The 19,938-nt window shown below is 55.0% G+C and overlaps 1 protein-coding gene across 1 annotated transcript in view; it reads left to right on the top strand.

Annotated features, from left to right (window-relative positions):
* Positions 1-19,938, top strand: part of TOGARAM2 (TOG array regulator of axonemal microtubules 2) — a 59,625-nt gene that overhangs the window by 15,860 nt on the left and 23,827 nt on the right. The window contains 10 exon segments of the mRNA XM_021087671.1: positions 624-737; positions 1,163-1,444; positions 2,309-2,520; positions 3,284-3,474; positions 9,371-9,417; positions 12,079-12,245; positions 14,939-15,083; positions 15,304-15,468; positions 18,784-18,934; positions 19,555-19,660. Coding sequence (XP_020943330.1) covers positions 624-737; positions 1,163-1,444; positions 2,309-2,520; positions 3,284-3,474; positions 9,371-9,417; positions 12,079-12,245; positions 14,939-15,083; positions 15,304-15,468; positions 18,784-18,934; positions 19,555-19,660 — 1,580 coding nt within the window.

The raw sequence follows: 19,938 nt of genomic DNA, 5'->3' as shown, positions 1-19,938 counted from the left end.
CCCTCGCCCTGGGAAGCCTAGCCTGTCCCCACCCCTGGCCAGAGCTCTCGGCCCCCGCACTGTTGCTGCTGCTACTCACTGCCTCCCCCACGACTTCATGCCCCCCTGAGGACCAGTGACCATGTCACCTGGGGCTGTGAAGGGCCGAGTGCCTGATGGGGAAGCAGTAAATATATACCTGCAGAAGGGATCATTGATGCCGTCCAGTGAGCTGGGGAGGTTCAGGAGAGAAGATGAAGGATCAGTGTAGGACGTGCTGATGAGGGGCCCGGGGACCCCCAGAGAGGGGCGTGGGACAGGTAATGAGAGGGGTACCATGGGCGGGGGATGATGGAAGGCCTGGCTGTGTGAGCAGCCCATGTGAGACCGTGGACATGGGGCTGGGGGGAGCAGGCAGGGGAGCCCGTGAAGGCGGCTGAAAAGTGGTGCTGGGAGGAGGGGTTTGGAGTAAAGCCGGGAGGTCAGGCCCTGAGGGCTCGGAAAAGCTGGGGTGGGGGCAGCAAGCCCCCATCTGAGGGCCAGGCTCTGCCTTGGGGGCTGGGTGGCAGCGTGCCTGGGTGACTGTTTCCAGTTTGGCCTTGGTGGGCTCCAACACGCCGCTCTCCCTGTGCTTCCGGCCCCAGGCAAGGCTCTGGCTCCAGGGGCCGTGTACTGTGGGAGTGTCCCTCGTACCAGTGCCGGGCCCTGTGCCCTCGCCGGGGGAGGCAGCGACTCCAGCCTGAAGACTTTTGGAGAAGGTGAGACTTTTGGGGCCTGGTGACATGGCAGCCTCTTGGGGGCCTTTGGGTGGAGAATGGGAGATTCTACCTGGCAGCTGCCCAGTCAGGCCAGTGACCACAGAGCAGAGCTTGGGCCTCGTCCTGGAGGGAGGGGACGGGTGTGTTTCGATGCCCGGCTGTGTCCTCAAGCTAGCGGTGGGTGTTATCTTTACCGTGGTCCCTGCTGAAATGCCCTTTGGTTTTAGGCGGGTCCTTTCAATTCTGTGCCTCAGGGGATGAAGATGTAAGAGGGGGGCTGCAGGAATAGGGAAGTGGGGCTCTCCTGGGGTGGCAGGGCCCGCTGTCCCTTGCTCCGGGGCCTAGGCAAGGTTTGGCACCCCGGGCACTGGTGGGGGGGAGGTGGGCTCCGCTAGCACAGCAGCTCTTGGCTCTGTCTCCCTCAGCCTCTCTCCAACCAACGCCCAGCGTCCTGCTGGAGGAGCCGTCACAGCTCTTGAGTGGACATGAGGCCCCTGACAGCCTCAAGCTGGATGCTCCCCTGAAGGACTGGCAGGCCAGGAATGGCCACCCCAGGAACCTTGGGACCCTGTCTCTGGGCCCCCACCCCCTGGTGCCACTGCCCTCGCTGGAGTCAGAGGCCAACAGCGCGGCCCGGGACACCACCCAGATCAAGGACAAGCTCAAGAAAAGGAGACTCTCGGAGGGCTTGGCAGCGTCTTCCCGGGGTGAGCCCTGGGTCCTGTCCACCTGCCACCATCCGTCCAAGGTCAGGGACCCCCGACCCCCTGGGCTGTGAGGATCAGCAGGTGTCCAGCTGGCAGCCGGGGTCCATTCGGGGCTGGGCGGGGGCATCTGCCAAGCCCCCTCGCCTCCTCCTCAGAACACCGTTTCCCACCTGGGCCTCTGCAGCTGCTCCCAGCCGGCCTCCCATCCCCACCCTCGCCTCCTTCTAGTCTGTGCTGCGGAGGAATTCTTTTCCAACACAAATCTGATCATGTTCTTCCTCCCAACCTAGCTTAAAACCACCCAGTGGTCTTCAGATGGACATAAGGACTGGCAGCTGCTGTTCTCACTCCTTATCCAGCCCTAATTCTGTTTCCCTTTCTACCCAACCTACCCCTGAATTATATTATTTTTTATTTTTTTATTTTTTGTCTTTTCTAGGGCTGCACCCACAGCATATGGAGGTTCCCAGGCTAGGGGTCTATTCGGAGCTGTAGCCACCAGCTTATGCCACAGCGCACAGCAACGTGGGATCTGAGCCGTGTCTGCTACCTACACCACGGCTCACGGCGATGCAGGATCCTTAACCCACTGAGCGAGGCCAGGGATCAAACTCGCAACCTCATGGTTCCTAGTCGGATTCGTTAACCACTGAGCCACCAAGGGAACTCCCTGAATTTTAAATAGGTGACTCTGATGGACACTTTCTATCAGATTGTGTAGGAGCATAGCCTAGTGGTAGGGGTGGGTGCCCTCTCCTCTCACGCTCTTAGCTCCCCAGGATACAAGGCCCTGCTGCCAATATCTCATTTAATCCCACCCCCATCCCCACACTCCTGGGACTAACTTACTTCCTACCCTCACAGCCTCTCTGGATCCTGGGGGAGGCCCCAGAGGAGTTCCCCTGAGGACCACCATCCCCCGGGTCACCTCTCAGAGGCTGCTGAGGGTGCCCAGGCTGATGCCCCCCATCCAGAGCATGCCCACCACCCCGGAGGCTAGCGGAGCCAAGGAGAATGGCCTGGACCCACCCCAGAGCAGTCAGGGTCCCCAGGGGCTGAGACCTGGTGCCCAGGAGGTAAGGTCATTCGACTGCTCTAAGACTTGCCACCCTGTCCCTCTGTCTGTCTTTCCGTCCTTTCCCAACCCCTGCTCCCGAGCTCTGAGCATCTCTGGACGTGTCTCAGGGCTGCCCTCGTCTCACCTTCCCCCACAGCATCAAGTCTTGGCAGCCAGGCTGCCCAGAGATGCGGGCCCCCCTCCCTCTGAGCAGAGGCTCGGTGATCGCCTGTCTTAGTCGTACATTCAGTGCTTCCCAAGTCTTCTCTGGTCTAAATGTTACAGAATTCTTCAGGCTTCGGGCCTCCCCATTTTTGGCAAGGGAATGTGGCAGATGGGGAAAGAGATGCTGGGCCAGGACTTGGGTTCTGGTTTCCACACTGCCCTTTACTGCTGTGTGACCTTGGGCAAGTCACGTCCCTCTCTGGGCCCCAGTTTGCATTCAAAAGAGGGAACTGGACCCGATGTTTTTGAGGCTCCCTTTCAGCTCTCATGCCCTAGGATTTTCTGAAATGAGAAGCACAGGAAAACAAATAATAAACAACAGAGGGGCTGGAGTGGGAACAAGGGAACCCCCTTCTTAGCTGCAATGGTGAGGAAACAATGAGCCCAGGGTCCCAGGTTGGTGGCTGGCAAGAGAACCCAGAGGCTGCTTGCCAGCATTGTCACCCAGGTGGCTCTGGATAGAAAGGATGGCCCTGTAAGAGGTGCCCGGGCGGTGCGCATCCAGAGTGGAACGTTTCCTGGACCTGACCCCTCCCCTTCCCCACCCCCACTGGCAGGTGAAGATCTCCCAGCAGTACCTGCACTGCAATGATGAGAAGATGCACAGGTCCCTGGGGGGCATCGTGATCCCGCCCATCCCAAAGGCCGGGGTGCCCGCCGGGACCTCCGCCTGCACACCTGGCTCCCTTCCCAGCCTCCCACCTCCAGGCCAGGACGTCCTCATGGGCCTGAGGCCACCCCCCACACGGTAAGCATCCCTAAGTCAAAGCTACCTTGTGGTCCTCTCTCCTCTAAATCCCCAGATCCGCTTGAGCTTCCCATGACGGAACCTCCACGCCAAGGCAGAGCTCTTAGGGCCAGGTGCCCCACCGTGAGCCTCAGACCTGGGACGGTCACAGCTCTTACCCTTGACTCCAGCAGGACGGGTGTATGGGCTTAATGAACAATGTCTTGACTTCTACCTTCTGCCAGTGTCCTGTCGTGTGCGGTTGCCACAGGGATGAATTAAATACAAATTATTTTAAAGCTCTGTTGAAATCATGGTAGCGCTTTGTAGTGATGTATCTTCTGAATGGATACTATGTATGGGGAGGAGGAGTCCATAAAACTTTTTTGGGGTCTTCATACCCTAAAAAGCCTAGGAACCATTAGGTAAAGGTAATGAATCCGGACTTAGGGCTTTAAGTGGGGCAGGCGGTGTGATCCACACAGCCAAGAAAAGCCCAGAGTCACTAATGTTGGAGCAAGTGTGTGTGTGTGTGTGTGTGTGTGTGTGTGTGTGAGTGAGAGAGAGAGAGAGAGAGAGAGAGCAAGACACAGAGAGAGGGAACCCTCTTTGGCATCTGCTGTACTCGTTTTTTCTTCAAGCTTCTTCACTCTGTCTCCCATGCCGCCTCCCCTTCTGTCTGTACACGTGTCCACATATTTCCCGCTCCTGGTGGAGTGTGGGAGCGCCTAGATTTGAGTCTCTGCTTGATTTTGCCATCGGCCTCCTCGTTGACGTCTGCCTCCTCCCCATCAGCACTTCCTTCTTTCCTGCTCAGACACCCCCCCAACCCGCCCAGAGGTCTTGCTGGCGCTCATGACTCTCTGGCCCCAGACAAGTGACATTTCCTCCCCTCCCATTGCTCTTGACCTTTTTTGCATCGTTGGAGCTGCTGATGCCCTTGAGCTCTTCTCCTTCCTGACTTTAAAGACGCCTCTCGACCTTCCAGACAGTCTCCCGTGCCCCCTGTTTCATCATTGCTTAAATTTGTTCCAGGACCCTTTGCCCTCACCTTGTTCTCCCCTGGGAATCTGATCTCTGCAGTGGCTCCCGAGTTCACATGGGCTGGGTGACTTCCGCATCCCCTGCTCTACCCTGAGGTCTCCGGGAGCCAAGCTCCGTGCTTCCATCCTCCTGTGGAGCATCCCCAGGGTCCTCATGGCTGATGCAGATGCAGCGCCTGAGGCGGGGAGGGAGGATGTGCCGCCACGGACGGAGCACCCTGTGTTTCTCCAAACTGCCTGCCTCCCACGACTCCAGGTTTCCCCTGAGGTGTTGACATCCTCTTTGATCTCCCACTTTCAGCATCATCTCTGACTTTTGCTCCTGTTCCTAACAGGTTGCCACACCCTATCAGGTCTTTCTTAAACAACAAGAGAAAAATACAAAAGCTGCCACCTCTTTCTTGCCCCGGCCCTTCCTCTCAGTTTGCACTTACGGGCCCCCTCTTGACCTCTGCCCATATCTCCTGCCACGTCTCCTTGCAGCAGCCCGCGGCTTTCCATCCTAATCTGTTTTCATCCACACCCTGAATACGTCTTTACCATGCATCTCACTGTTATTAACTTCAGCTTAAAAGCAAGTCTCCTTGGCCAGGCATTCAGGGTGCCCCAGCCCGTGCCCCCACCCCTCCACACTTCCTCTGTGCTGCTCCGAAGGAACCTGCCCACCCTCCAGACCCCCCTGTGTCAAGCCCTCCCCTCCTCCACCCCTGCAGCCCCGACACAAGCCTTTCGCCCTTGGCCCGCTGATCCGTTCCTACGTTTTTCAAGCCCCAGCTCCACGTCTCCCCTCACTCTCAGATCTTCATTGGCCCCCTGGGGCAGAAGGAAGGGAAGTGCCTTCTCAGCACTGACCCCGCAGCATCTGGCCTGCGGACTGCCCCACCTCCTCTCTCCCACCGATTTGCTCAACTTTTACTTCAATCTCATTTGGATTCTTTAACTTGGAGCACTGCAGAGTAGGGGCCATATGTGGAAATCTCTGTGGCTCCCACGGTATCAAGCTTGATACCTGCCATAGGTCAACCATGTGATAAGTATCTGCCCACTTGCTATCTGGTTGTGGCATGGATTTCTCTCCTTTGACTCTGTGAGGTGAGCAAATGTCTGGAAAGGAGCCTCCACTACCATTTCATCCATCCACCCACCCACCCACCCACCCATCCACCCATCCATCCACCCACCACACACCCATCCACCCACCCACCCACCCACCCATCCACCCATCCATCCACCCACCCACCCATCTACCCATCCACCCATCCACCCATCCATCCACCCACCCACCCACCCATCCACCCATCCAACCATCTATCCATCCATCCATCCATCCATCCATCCACCCACCCACCATCTACACATCCACCCATCCACCCACCACCCACCCATCCACCCATCCATCCACCCACCCACACACCCATCCACCCACCCATCCATCCATCCATCCATCCATCCATCCATCCATCCATCCACCCATCCATCCATCACCCATCCATCCATCCATCCATCCATCCACCCACCCACCCATCTACACATCCACCCATCCACCCACCCACCCACCCATCCACCCATCCATCCACCCACCCACACACCCATCCACCCATCCATCCACCCACCCATCCATCCATCCATCCATCCATCCATCCATCCACCCATCCATCCATCCATCCATCCATCCATCCATCCATCCATCCACCCACCCATCCACCCATCCATCCATCCATCCATCCATCCATCCATCCATCCATCCATGCATTCACTTACTCATTCTAAAGCTATTAAGCACCACTTCTGTGCCAGGCGTTGTGCCAAGTGCTATGAAAACAAAGCCAAACAAGACAGTCTCTGTGTTCTAGGTGCTCATGGGAGAGATTTACTCATAAACCATTGACTCAAAGTCCAACGAGGCAAGTGCCGAGATAGAAGGCTCCCCTCATGGTGGGGGGTGTAGTGGAAAATGACCTCAGTCAGGCTGGGATTTCTTGAAGGCGGTGAGGCCTGAGCTGAGTTTTGAAGGCTGAGGGGAAGTTGGAGAGATGGAGAAGGAGGAGAGACATGAAGGGTGAGTGAGGCCTTCAGGAAACTGGCAGTTTTCCAGCAGCACCGTGTTTGTGCGTGACAGGCAGGCGAGGTAAGCAGGGCCGAAGGGCGTGTAAGCTTTATCCCGAGGCAATGAGGGGCCACGGGCGGCTTTCTGGTGTGGAAGTGACATCAGATCTGATTTAGAAAGCCCACCAGAAACCACAGTGTGGCATGGGCTGTGCACGCTGAGTTGGGGGTGGAAGCTGCTGGGGGAGCTGGAGGAGGATGCGGCCAGGCCTGCTGGAAGGAAGCAGCACCAGGGTTTTCAGTGGCCTGTGCCCACCTCAGGCAGCCAGGAGCAGCTCCACTTCAGCCCCTCAACCCAAAGTTTTAGTATGACTCGTTATGTAGTAAGAGATAGGTATGGATCAGCCTTGGCCCAATCAGGAGAGAGAAGCCAATAGTTTGATAGGGGAAGTTGTTTATTTATTTGTTTGTTTTTCCAGTTTTATTGAGATATATTTGACATGTAACGGTGTGTAAGTTGAAGGTATAGGGACATAATGATCTGATAGATGTGAATATTGCAAAATCATTGCCCCAGTAAGATGCCACTGCACATGCTTATAATTTTTCCCTTGTGATGAGAACTTTTAAGATCTATTCTCTCAGCAACGTTAAAATCTACAATACAGTGTTGTTAGCTACAGTTGTCATGCTGTACTTTACGTCCCAGAAAGCACGTAGAATGAACAGGAAAAGTTTAATATAGAGAATTGTTAACTGAAAAATGGGTTACGAAAACAAGGAATTGGCTAGTAAAAAGTAAAGAGAATGCAGAGTTCCCTTCGTGGCTCAGTGGTTAATGAACCCAACCAGGATCCATGAGGTTGTGGGTTCCATCCCTGGCTTCCCTCAGTGAGTTAAGGATCCAGCGTTGCCATGAGCTGTGGTGTAGGTTGCAGACACAGCTCGGATACTGTGTCGCTGTGGCTGTGGTGTAGGCCCGTAGCTACAGCTCCGATTCGACCCCTAGCCTGGAAACCTCCATATGCCGCGAGTGCAGCCCTAAAAAGCAAAAACAAAACAAAACAAAAACAAAAACAAAAACAAACAAACAAAAAAACAACTAAAGAGAATGCTACAGAATATAGGAATTGTGAGTATAAGGAGCAGTCACCACCCCAATGGCTGACAAAACACCTTAGGAAGGGCCTCCTCACTCACAACCAAGATAAAGCGCAGAAGGAAGAGCCCTCTCCCCATCACCCCACCCCAGCTAAGATCCAGACCTTGTTGGGGAAGGCCCAGGCATGACCCCCGAAGAGCAGAGAAATTGCTGTGGCACTGTGCTGGCAGAACCCGCTTTGTTAGTGTGCTGGGCAGTGGTGGGTTCTGATAGCAAAGACCGTGGATAGGCTCCCTAGGCTGTGTGCCCTGGGGTGTCTGCTGGGTGCCCTGGGGTGTCTGCCTGCTGTCTCTGATCCACACAAGCTGTCTGTGTGGGTTCAGATCCAGCAGTTGTACTTGTTCCACGGAACAGCTCTGAGTCCTGGCTGGTCCAGGTCCACCTTGCCGCTCCGGCCCTTCCATAGACCTGAGTTCCCCTGACTTCCACGGGCCCCTTGGATAGGGGGCCTTGGGTCTGGGCAGGCACTGAAGTGGGCCCTCCTACTGCCTGCCCTCCGGCCACCCCTGCCCGAGTCATTCTGCTGCGTGAATGCTCTGAGACCAGAGCATAGCATGTTGTGTCCCAGGCCTTTTGTGGTGGCTGGTTACCCCGTCAGCCTCCCAGGGGGCTCTGACGTCTCTGCGTTTCCCAGTGAGAAGAGGAAATCCATGTTGGATAACGGTACACCTGGTCTTCACAGGAACGGAAGCCCCACCAAGGCGGGGATTGCCGTCTGTCTCAGTGATGCTCTATTCCTGGTGTATGACAGTGCTCGGCACATAGTAGGTCTTCAGTAACTAAGTATTGAATGAGTAAATAGTGCTGCCTATTTAAAAAATTACAGTTAGGCATTCCCATCGTGGCTCAGCGGAAACAAATCTGACTAGTATCCATGAGGACACAGGTTTGATCCTTGGCCTCAATCAGTGGGTTAAGGATCTGGTGTTGTCGTGAGCTGTGGTGTAGGTTGAAGACGAGGCTCGGATCCTGTGTTGCTGGGGCTCTGGTGTAGGCCGGTGGCTACAGCTCCCATTGAACCCCTAGCCTGGGAACCTCCATGTGCCACGGGTGCAGCCCTGAAAAGACAAAAAATAAAAATAATTAAAAATTATAATTAAACCCAGTGCCGAGAATGCCTCAGCTTCCCTTCCTGTGCCTAGTTTGGGATTGAACCTGTTACAAAACAGTGGTGATTTCTCATGGGCAGCAAAGGGGGGTCAGTCCCTCTAGACCCTGGGGGGAGGGGGTGGGGATCACTGAGCTCACGCGGGGCAGGGAGAGTTTGGAGACTTGAACTCAGTCTGCTCCGAGCTGGGAGGAGCCGTCCCTCATCCATGGCAGCCACTGTCCTGCGGACATAGCAGGGGACAGGGCTCCCTCTTGGACTGAGCAGTTTCCATGTGGAGACTGGCTTCCTGGGAGACTGATGGGCTGTGCAGTCAGGAAAAAGGGTCAGAGCCGTGTCTGGACAGCGAGCCTGCCCTCGAGTTGTCAGAAGAGGCTGCATCTCCTGCTTTGAACCCTGGCCAAGAGCCCAATGTCAGGGCCCCACCGGCCCCTCTGCTGTGAACACCCCCCTCCCCAGCCACTGCCCCATCCTGGAGCTACCCTTCCTAGGTCGCTCACAGTAGAAGCTCTTGCTTGCCGTCTCTCATGCTGCTTTTTTCTCCCCCGTTCTTTTAAGGTTGGTTCGGGAGAGGGGGCCTCGGGAGAAGACCCCCAGATCTCTGGGTATGTACTCGCCGTGCTCACTCCCCCATTGTTATTGGCTCTCCACTTCCTGGGCTGGATCATGGCACCAGAACCAGGGCTGGAGGAGATCTGGAAGCTCTCAGTCTCAAGTGCCTCATTTCACCGACAGGGAAGCAGAAATCACCCTGGGGCCACAGAGGGCGCCCCCCCCGACCCCGCTCTGTGCCGGGCGTGCTGGGGTGCTCAGGCGCGAGTCACTGCATGATCACCCAGCTGGGAGAGAAGGCTCTGTCCCCATTGGACAGAGGAAGGGATACACTGAGGGTCCTCGAACCGGACCTTCTCCCTGGTCTCAGAAAGCAGCCTTGTCATGTTTGCACGTAGGTCGGCACGGCTCCAAGCCTGGCGCTTTTGATTTGTAGAAATGTTTATTATTTATGTATTTATTTGGCCACACCTGCGGCATGCAGAAGTTCTCAGGTCAGGGGTCAAACGTGCACCACAGCAGTGACAACGCCAAATCTTTAAGCCTCTGAACCACCAGGGAACTCACAAGGCTGGCACTTCTGATGCATTGCGTGGCTGCCCCTGCACTGTTTTAAGCAGAGAATTCCCTTTTCAGAAAAAGTGAGAAATTAAACCACACCCCACAAACGCCTTAGGCAGCCAATCCCGGCAGGTTTCAGTGTGTGTGTGGGGTTGGGGGGAGAGAGCCAGCCAGACTGGAAGTGAGGCAGGTGGCCAGCAGGAGGCCGAGGCCCAGAAAGGCTCTTCAGCCTGATGGCCTAACTCCGGGGAGACAGACGATGGAAGGTCGGGTGAGGGGACCTGGGCAGAGCACCGTGAGCCTGGGCCTTAGGCCCTGGGGGTTGGAGGCAGCTGCTGTGCTGATGGCAGCAGAGGGCAGACTCTTGTCCAGCTTCCCGGAAAGCCACCCTGTAATCAGCTCAGCAGGTGGGTCAGTTGGCCAGGAGGAGGCTGTGGCCCAAGAGGCCCCAGAGTCAGGATGCTCAGCTGGGGCCGAGAGGCAGGCCTGGCACAGAAACTTCCATGGCGGCTGTGTTTCCCTCCATCCCTGGCCAGGCTGCGGCAGGGTGAGCCGGGGCAGTCTGCTATGATGCCCATGGATGCCTGAGTGTCCCTTAAGAGCTACCCCTGGGGTTCCCATTGTGGCTCAGTGTGTTAAGAACCTGACTAGTATCCACAAGGATGCAGATTGGATCCCTGGCCTCGCTCAGTGCCTTAAGGATCCAGTGTTGCTGATCCAGCTGTAGCTCCGATTTGACCCCCTAGCCGAGGCACTTCCATATGCCTTGGGTGTGGCCCAAAAAAGACAAAAAAAAAAAAAAAGCCAACCCTAAGAGTGCTGGCTTGGAGGTTTGGACCAAGAGATGCCTGCCTGTAACTACTCCCTTGTCTGCCTTACCAGCTTGCTGCTCGAGACCCAGGTCCCCTGGGGCAGGGGCCAGGCTGTAGGGACAGGCTTTCTAGGTTCTCTCTTGGAAGCATAGGTGAGAAGGGGGGATGCAAAGTGGCAAAGTCCTTAAGGGGCTCTCTGACCCTCTGGCTGTCAGCTGGGGACAGCATGGCCCAATGTGTGCACCACATCTGGCACATAGTAGGGGCTCATGCAGTCCTGTGTGAAGCTGAGGGCTTCGCCCAATATTGTGGTTTTCCTGCAGTCCCTGCCCTGGTCAGCTGGCACGTGGACACTGGGCTCTCAGCCCTGCCTTACCTCTGGGCAGATGGAGCCTCCACCACTCCTCCTCCTCGACCCTGGATCCTTCTTCCAGGAGGGATCTTTGGCAGAAGGCATGGGCCAGGCAGAGATCCGGGGTGACCCAGGAGCCCTGTGGATCCCCAGACTTAAGGAGCCCTTTCCAGCCTCAGGCAGCCCCAGGTGGTCCCCCCATCCCAGAGGACCCCTGATTTGCAAGTTCACTCAAGGACAGCGGACTCTGAACTTTGTGGGCAGGAGAATTGGGTTAACATTTCTTTCATTAAGAGAAAACTCTGCCTCTATAACCAGAAATATATTCTTAAAATCCATTAATCGGGAAAATATGGACTCACAAAGAGAAACTCTGGATTTGATGCCATTTGGAAATGAATTTGTATTTTATCAATCCTACAAGCCCCTGAAGGTCCCTGGGTCTCAGTGTCCCCGTCTGTAAAATGAGAGCATTGGGCTGGCATCTATTCTCTGGTCCCTTCGTGCCATGTTATAGTCTCAGACAGGTGCATGGTGGTATATGGCGGTGAGTGGGCTCATTTTCTTTTTCATCTTCCTGAAGTACATACACACGTGTCAGGTAAGATACACTTAGATTCTCAGGAAATATCTTAAGCCTCTTAGATAGCAGATCCCCCCCCCCCCATTTCCTTGCCTCCTTGCTCCCTCCCATCTTCGAATAAGGTGTGTCATCACTGTTGAGTGAATGGGTGGATGGCTGGAAGGGTGAAGGGAGGAGGGCGTTGGTCCTCCGGCAGCCTGTTCTATACCCACCAGGGCTGCTCTGTGGCGTCCATTTAACCTGTATCTTTTTCCGCAAGGAAATATTGGGCAGAAGAACAGGGTGAAGGGCTTAGCAATAAAACGTGACACCAACCACAGGGTCATAGAGCCTCAGTCCCAAAGGGATGGCTGCTGCTCCAGGCTGCTGGGAGTCCTCAGCTCCATTCTTCCTCTTGACTCCTCAGAGCCAAAACCTTTGGTCCCACCTGTCCGGGACAGGTCCGCTGCCCCTGAGAAGCCTGCCCTGCCTTCATCTCAGTCTGCTCCTACCCTGACAGCCTTCTCCTTCAGCCATGCCAAAGGTGCTCACCCTTTGCTAAAAGAAGAGGACCAGAAGGAGACTGGCAGCAAGGTACCTGGCAAAGGAGGGGAGGAGGAAGTCGGGGGTCCCCATGGACCACTTGTTGAACACAGACGTGTTTCTGAAACACATAAGTGTGGGGCCAGCTTGGGGAAAGCAAGGAAGAGCCCCAAGGCAGCTGCCCTTAGGACTTCAGGCCAGAACCTGCAGACAGGTTTGGGATGAAGGCTAAAGCAAAGGAGGGAAACAGGGGAGGAGAAGGAGGGAGGTGAGCGGACTAGGTGAAGGTCGAGTGCAGCAGGGAGCGGAGGGGCGGGGATGCGGGAGGAAGGGAGGGCAGCAGGTCACACATGGTTCAGAAGGAAGCAGGATGTGGGCGCGAGTGCAGAGGGGCTTAGGTGAACCAGGCTGCGTAATCTGAACCAACACCCAAGATAGCAACCCGGAGACAGCTGACTCAGAGGCAGATCAGCCAAAGGCTGTGCTTGACAGACTGACAAATACCTTGTGCTGCTAAGGTGACCTTGATCCAGATAGATGATTCACGCAGATTCCAGTCTGGACGAATTTAGTAAATCTTGGAGAGTCCCTGTTACGGTCATTCTTTGAGACAGAGATAAAAGAGTGTCTTAGACCTTGAAAGCCTGCTGGGTGCATGTACTATGTTAGCATCCAATCCAGTGATGCTGATAAGGCCCGGTCACCACATCCTCCCGCTCCAGTGGGGGTGACAGAGGAGACAAAAGAGGAGTAATTCAGGGCCATGAAACAAGCTCAACTGTCCTCCACCTTGGCCACTCACTCCCATGGTCAGACCATAGACCACAGGCCTTGGCCCTGCAAGTAACTTTGCCCCCACCATTGTCGCAACCTCAAGCAGCCTGTTTGCTCTCCTGCCGTCTAGCTCAATCCATCTAACATCCCAGCTTCAGCATTGTCCTTCTCCTGCATCGATGATGTGCTTCTTGAAATGGGATCACTTCCACCAGCATCTTAGCTCCCTAGTGCTCCTCCCATCCTAAGAAAGCACAACCAAGCCAAAGCAAAAACATTGCCTCATCTCTCTACCCATCCTCTCCCGAGACCAGGCCGGTCTGGCTTAGCCCCCACAACCCCACTGAAACGGCCCCCACTGAGGCACCGGTGGGACCACCTTCCACAGGCAGCCTGAGGTCTCAGGGCTCTTCCAACTGGACCTGTCCCAGCCTCATCCTCCTTGAATCCCCCACCAAGGCTGGAGGCGAGGGATGGTTTTTTCTTGCTTCTTGAACTCCATCAAATTTAGCTCCTTCCTGTCCCTCTCTGCTGGCTCCCGACCTCTACGTGCTGGAAGCCCCAGAGCTCAGCCCTCCAGTGTCTTGGCTATGTCTACTGCCCCCTGGGACCTGAACTAGTCCGTGGCGCTAAGTACCACCTCTATGCTGAGGACCCCCAAATTTCCCTCTCCAGCCCAGACCTTCCCCCGATCCCCAGCAGCAGTTAAATTATACGACTGTATCTATATAGAACTGATACTCAGTGTCTCCATTTAGATATTGAATTCTATTTCAAATTTACCTTGTCCAGAGCTTACATGTGGAAGTTTCACTCCCCCCAAACCTCCTTTTCCCAGCATCCCTCTCCAAGAATGGCAGTAAAAGGCAACTCTAGCCTTCCGGCTTCTCTGGCCACAAATCGTGGGCCAACCCTGCCTTCTGTTTTTCTCTTTCATCTCACACCTAATCCATCAGCCAAAGCCGCGGGCTCTGCTTTTGAAACATGTCCAGAATCTGGTCGTTCTACTGTCTTTATTCCTGCGATCCTAATCCAAGTACCACCACATGGGAACCCTCAGTTCTAATTTTGCGACTTCTTGTGAGTCTTAAATTCTTTCTTTCTTTCTTTTTTGCTTTTTAGGGCCGAACTCGCAGCATATGGAGGTTCCCAGGCTAGGAGTCAAATTGGAGCTGCAGTTGCCAGCCTACAGCACAGCCACAGCAATGCAGGATCCGAGCAGCATCTGCAACCTACACTACAGCTCACGGCAATGCCAGATCCCCAACCCACTGAGCGAGGCCAGGGATCGAACCCGCAACCTCATGATTCTTAGTCGGATTTGTTTTCCCTGTGCCATGACGGGAATGCCTTAAATTATTTCAAAATAGAAAGTTATATTAAAAAAACCAACCAATAATACTTAGAGAATCCCCCCAAAGAAGAGTCCAACCATACCACTCTTCTCAAAACTTCCAGTGGCTTTCTGTGTCCTCGGAGGAAAAGCCCAAGTCCCCACCACCATGAACTACAGGGCCCAGTGCGCTGCGACTCATGCCCGCCACCTCTGGCCTGTGTCCCACCTCTCCTCTGACTCGGGGTCCTCGGGCCAGTGTCCTCTTTGTGGTTCCCGCCACACCCAGCGCACTCCAGCCTCGGGCCTCTCCTGGCTTCTTTTGTGTCCCTGCTTCAGTGTCACTGCTTTCGGGAGCACCCTGGGCCTCCCTGCCTGAAACGGAACCCGTCACTCTGTACCACTTACTTCCCTTCTGGCGCACATCGCCTGCCATGAGAGGCTGGTCTCCTTGCTGCCATCTCCCCACCCCATGGGGCTCTTGGGGAGCAGGGCCTTTCACCTTTGGTTTGTTCTCAGAACAGCAGTCGGCACCCCAGAGCCACTCCCATTCCTGAGGACTGCATGCATGAAAGTACAGAGGGCCCAGCTGGGTCCCCAGGGTGATGGGGCTTGCCTTGACCTTGTCCGGATCCAGGTCACCATCTCCAAGTCTGCCCAGGAGAAGATGCGGCTGAAGCAGATGAAGGAGGTGGAGCTGCTCTGGAGGGCCAAGGAGCCAGAGAGGGAGAGGGAGCTCGCTCCCCAGGGCCTGGCCTCCCGGAGGACCTGGACGAAGGAAGGTACTGGGATCTTGGGGGAGCGTCCCCCAAACCGGGGAGACGTCTTGGCCAACAGCTGGGCCAAAAGAGAGGCTGTCCACACCTGCCCCTGTCTCTGTCCTGAGACTGGACAGAGCAACTCGTCTGCTCTCTCATAGCCGCTGATGGGCCCATTTCCAAAGGGGGCCACAGGGGATCAGGCAGGACAGGCTCTGTCCTAGGATTTTCTCTGCCTCCTCAGGCCTCCTTCCCCTCCGGAGCAGCGGGACCCTGTCTGTGCCCACTGGGTTGAGCAGCCCACGCAGAAACAACATGGGTGTCGTCCTGAGGAAGCGGGCCAACCGGGCCTCCCTGCCCAGCATCCCCGTCAGCAAGCAAGAGCCCAGCTTTGCGCGCCATGCATCAGGTGGGGGCCAGTCTGACTGGTGGGGGCACGCTGTCTCGGGATGCTTTGGGGCATTTGGGGCATGCCCTGTGCTGCTCTGCTTCTGGCCTTTTGTCATGTCCTAGTAGGGGGCAGCCTGGGGTGGTCACCTTGCCAGGGAGAGGAACGGTGTCTGAGAATTAAAAAGTGTCTTTGGACATAGGGTTGTTTTTTGTTTGTTTTTAATTCTATGGCCACACCAGTGGCATATGGAAATTCCTGGGCCGGGGATCCGACTCCAAGCTGCAGTTACTACCTATGATGCTGCAGCTGTAGCAACACTGGAACTCTAATCCACTGTGCCAGACTGGGGCACAGTGCCTCCACAGTGACCTGAGCTGCTGCAGTCAGATTTTTTTTCTTTTTAGAGCCACACCTGCGGCATATGGAGGTTCCCAGGCTAGGGGTCAAATTGGAGCTGCAGCTGCCAGCCTGCGCCACAGCCACAACAATGCCATATCTGAGCCACATCTGTGACCTACACTACAGCTCACGGCAATGCCAGATCCTTAACCCATTGAGTGGGGCCAGGGATCGAACCCATGTCCTAATGGATACTAGTTGGGTTTGTTATCACTGAGCCACAGAAGGAATTCTAATGGGGACACAGGGTGTTGCAACGGGAATTGTGGCTGGCTAGATAGATGTGCCCAGCCTGGGTGACGTGTCTTAGAGGACTCAGCAGTGCAGCGGGGCCGCAGATGCTGGGGATCAGGCTCCATGGAAATGCCTGGAAACCCTGGGAAGAGGAAAAAAAGTCCTGGGTGTTAGCTTATGAAATGTGAGGGCTGGACCGGGCTGGTTACAGACACGGATCTGGTGACAGACCAGGACTCAAAGGTTCTATGGGAGACTCAGGAAGGTGCCAAGGTACCAAGGGGGGCCCTGTCCCCATTCCACCAGAGGAGCAGCTATTTCACCTACCCTTTTTGCATGTTAGGCACCCACATGGGATTTCACTTGGAAAGATTTTGCTACTAAAGTATATTTGAAAGCAACCAACCTGGTTCAGAGTTTCATTAAATTTGGACATTGTTTTTTGTTTGTTTGTTTGTTTTTTGTTTTTGGTCTTTTTGCCTTTTCTAGGGCTGTTCCCATGGCACATGGAGGTTCCCAGGCTAGGGGTCGAATCGGAGCTGTAGCCGCCAGCCTACACCAGAGCCACAGCAGCATGGGATCCGAGCCGCATCTGCAACCTACACCACAGCTCACAGCCACGCCGGATCCTTAACCCACTGAACAAGGGCAGGGATCGGATTCGTTAACCACTGCGCCATGACGGGAACTCTCAAACGTGGACGTTGATAATAGAATAGAACATCATTTTCATGCTAGAAATAATACCGACTCACCTCCCTTTTCTAGTCTTTTTCTATCCTTTTGATTCCATCAAGTAGAAAGTCTTAATTTGGTGCTAGTCTGTAGAACTGCTCCAAGACTCGTGAAGCTCCTTTCCTTTATTAGAAAAGTTTACATCCTTTTATTGGGTGTCTTAGGAACTAGGAAATCATTTGAATTCAATAATAAAAAACAGGGGTATGACTCCGGGGCCATCACTTACTAGGAAGGTCATCTTGGGGTCAGGACTTGATCCCACAAATCTTAGTTCCTCCATCGGTAAAGGGGGTTTCATGGGAGGAACAGAGCATCTACTATTCTGAGCAAAGGATGGGAAATCACAGAAATTGTGATGCTAATGATAATAGTAATAGTTGTGAATCTCTTTTCTAAACAAAGAGATCATGCGTTTGGCTCGAGATATCAGAAGCTGACTCATTTTATAGCTGGAGTTTGTAACATTATTTTACTGTAAATATTTATCATAAGCTATGTATGACAAATAATCATTTACCAGTTATGGCAGTGACATAAATTTCCCTTTAAAATAAACTTATTTAGGATTTAAAAAGCAGGTTGATTTGAGGAAACGTACCATGTAAATACAAGTAATTAAGAGCTATAGCAAAAAAAGTCATGAAAATGATAATGAATGGTTGATGCTTGGGATATATCACCCTCTCTAACCTAAGACACTCATTTTATAGACAACACAGCTGAGACGCAGAGACTCACGTTTACCCAAGGTCACCTAAGGTGCTGGTGGCCCATAGGGGCTAAGACGCTGGCTAATGAATCTTGATCTAATGGCAAAGCTGAGAAAAAAAAAAAAAATCCAGGAGTGAGGTCTTTTTGTCTTGGTTTTAACCAAAGGAATTAACGTTCTTCAACTCAGATGTGCCCAGGCCCTCCTGGATATGCCACAGGGAAAAGCATATAAAGACGAACCTCTGGCAAAACCTGGGCAGAAAGGGAGACTCGGCAGTGAGAGCTCTGGGTTCCAGTGCGGGCTCCGCTGGTGGAGATGCTGAGGGTGGGGCCCCCGCCTCTCTGGGCCTCTGGAGCCTCAGCTCTGTGATCCGGGCGTGGGACCAGACAGGAGCCTCTACACTTCCTCCTGTTCTTCTGGAATTTTATGATTCCAGCATCTGTCCCCAAGGAAGGAGAGCCCAGAAAACATGATCTAAGTTTTAAGGAACATCCCTGCTTAAGGTCAGTCCCTGCAGGTGTGGCCATGCCTCGACCTCCTGCCTGTTGCCTTTGGACAACTTCCCTGCTTGGGCAGCTTCACCAAAGGATGGGGTGGAGGCAGCGGGGGGTGAAGGAGAAGCCGTAACACAGGCTCCTGGGTGGGGATGAGGTTACAGAGTCACCAGAGTGAGCAGGGGAGTCATTCTTTGACACACTTGCTGGCCTCACCTGCAACCACAGGCAGGGCAGGATTAGGGGTGCCTCACCAGCTCTGTGGCTTGATCACATGGCATCGAGCCACCTATCACAGGCCAGTTTATTTATAACATCAGGTTGGCAGGAGTTCCCGTGGTGGCTCAGTGGGTTAACAACCCCTCTAGCATCCATGAGGATCAGGGTTTGATCCCTGACCTCGGTGGGTTGAGGATCTGCCGTGGCTGTGGCTGTGGCGTAGGCTGGTGACTCTGGCTCTGATTTGATCCCTAGCCTGGGAACCTCCATATGCCATGGGCGTGGTCCTAAAAAGATTTAAAAAAACAAATCAGGTTGGCAATGGTAGAGATAGAAACAGGCCACCAAAGGCAGTGGTTCGGTGGTCTCTGTGCCTCCCCCAGGAGTGAAGCCCAGGCCCTGGCTCCCCAGCCCTCATGGGTCTGGGTCCCTTCCCCTGCACACCCCTCCCCGATAAGGTGGGCTGGGCACTGCACTGCGGGCCAGGCCTTGGTCCTCCTGGGGAATGCCTGCTTCTCTCCCTCTCTGCGAGTGCAGCTCAGTCCTTGCCTGCGGTGCTCACCTTGGGGTCTCCTGAGTGGGAAGAAGAGGAGGAGACGGATCTTCGAGCTTTCAAGGAGTTGAGGCCTTTCTCGAACCCAGAGCTGGGGCTGGTAGATGCCCTCCAGTGCCTGGACAGCAGTGACTGGTGAGGAAGCCCTGCCTGCGTGCACGCCTGCCCCGTCTGCCTCCCCACTGCTGGCCCTGGCGCCAAGGAGGAGGACTGTTGGGTGTGTGTGTGTGGCCACCCAGGTGTGCCCTGGGCCTTCCAGCAGCCCTGTGCGCTGCTCTGTGGTGCACCACAGCCAGGCCTGGAAAGTCTGATGAGACCCTGCAGAGCTTCCCTGGGGCCCAAGAAAGGTCACAGCCCTTGGTTTCTCTAAGTCAAGCTCATTCTGCCCCAGAGCTCCTCCCACTGAGGCTTAGCCCTGAGTAGGGCGATGACCCGGGGTCCAGAACATTTGCGGGAAGGCCTCTCTGTCTTCGAATCTCATGTTCAAGTGCCTTCTCTTGAAGGTGCTGGCTTTGCGTCTGGGTCCTGGGGGTGGGCTTTCATCCTGGGTGGGGATGAACCGCGGGCCCCGTAAAATGGCTTGTACTGGACTGTTCGGATTTCAGCCTGGGTGTCACGCCAGGACGCCCTGCCACTGAGGCCATGGAATCCCTCCCCGCCGTGGAGGGGGTGGTGGTGACGTAGGCAGCCTGGCCTGCCGCGGGAGGGGCTCCTCCCTCCCCCCTGCCTGTGACAGGCCTGGACTTGCTTCTCAGGCAGATGAAGGAGAAGGGCCTGGTGAGCATCCAGCGCCTGGCGGCCTGTCACTCGGAGGTCCTCGCCGGGAGGCTGCATGACGTGTCCTTGGCCGTGACTGGGGAGGTGAGGCCTCCTGTGTCCTGTGTACCCTGCCCGACCCCCAGCAGGTCCCCCTCCCCTGTGCTGCTGCTCAGCGCGGGCCACGCAGCAGCGACAGAGGGCCCATGGCTCCTGGAACATGAGCATCCCCGGCCTATTTCTCAGCTCCCAGCCAGCCACCCATTTCTCAGGTTGGAAAACTGAGGCCTGCAGTCTCCTTATTTCTAATCTCTGGGCATTGAAACAGTCGGAATCCTCCGTGCCCGTTTATCACGGCCCTGCATTGTCCTCTGTACTCAGAA

The sequence above is a fragment of the Sus scrofa genome, chromosome 3, assembly GCF_000003025.6.
Source record: "Sus scrofa isolate TJ Tabasco breed Duroc chromosome 3, Sscrofa11.1, whole genome shotgun sequence".
Lineage (NCBI taxonomy): Eukaryota > Metazoa > Chordata > Mammalia > Artiodactyla > Suidae > Sus > Sus scrofa.
Note: the sequence above shows the minus strand (reverse complement) of the source record. Positions and strands in the feature narration are given on the sequence as shown.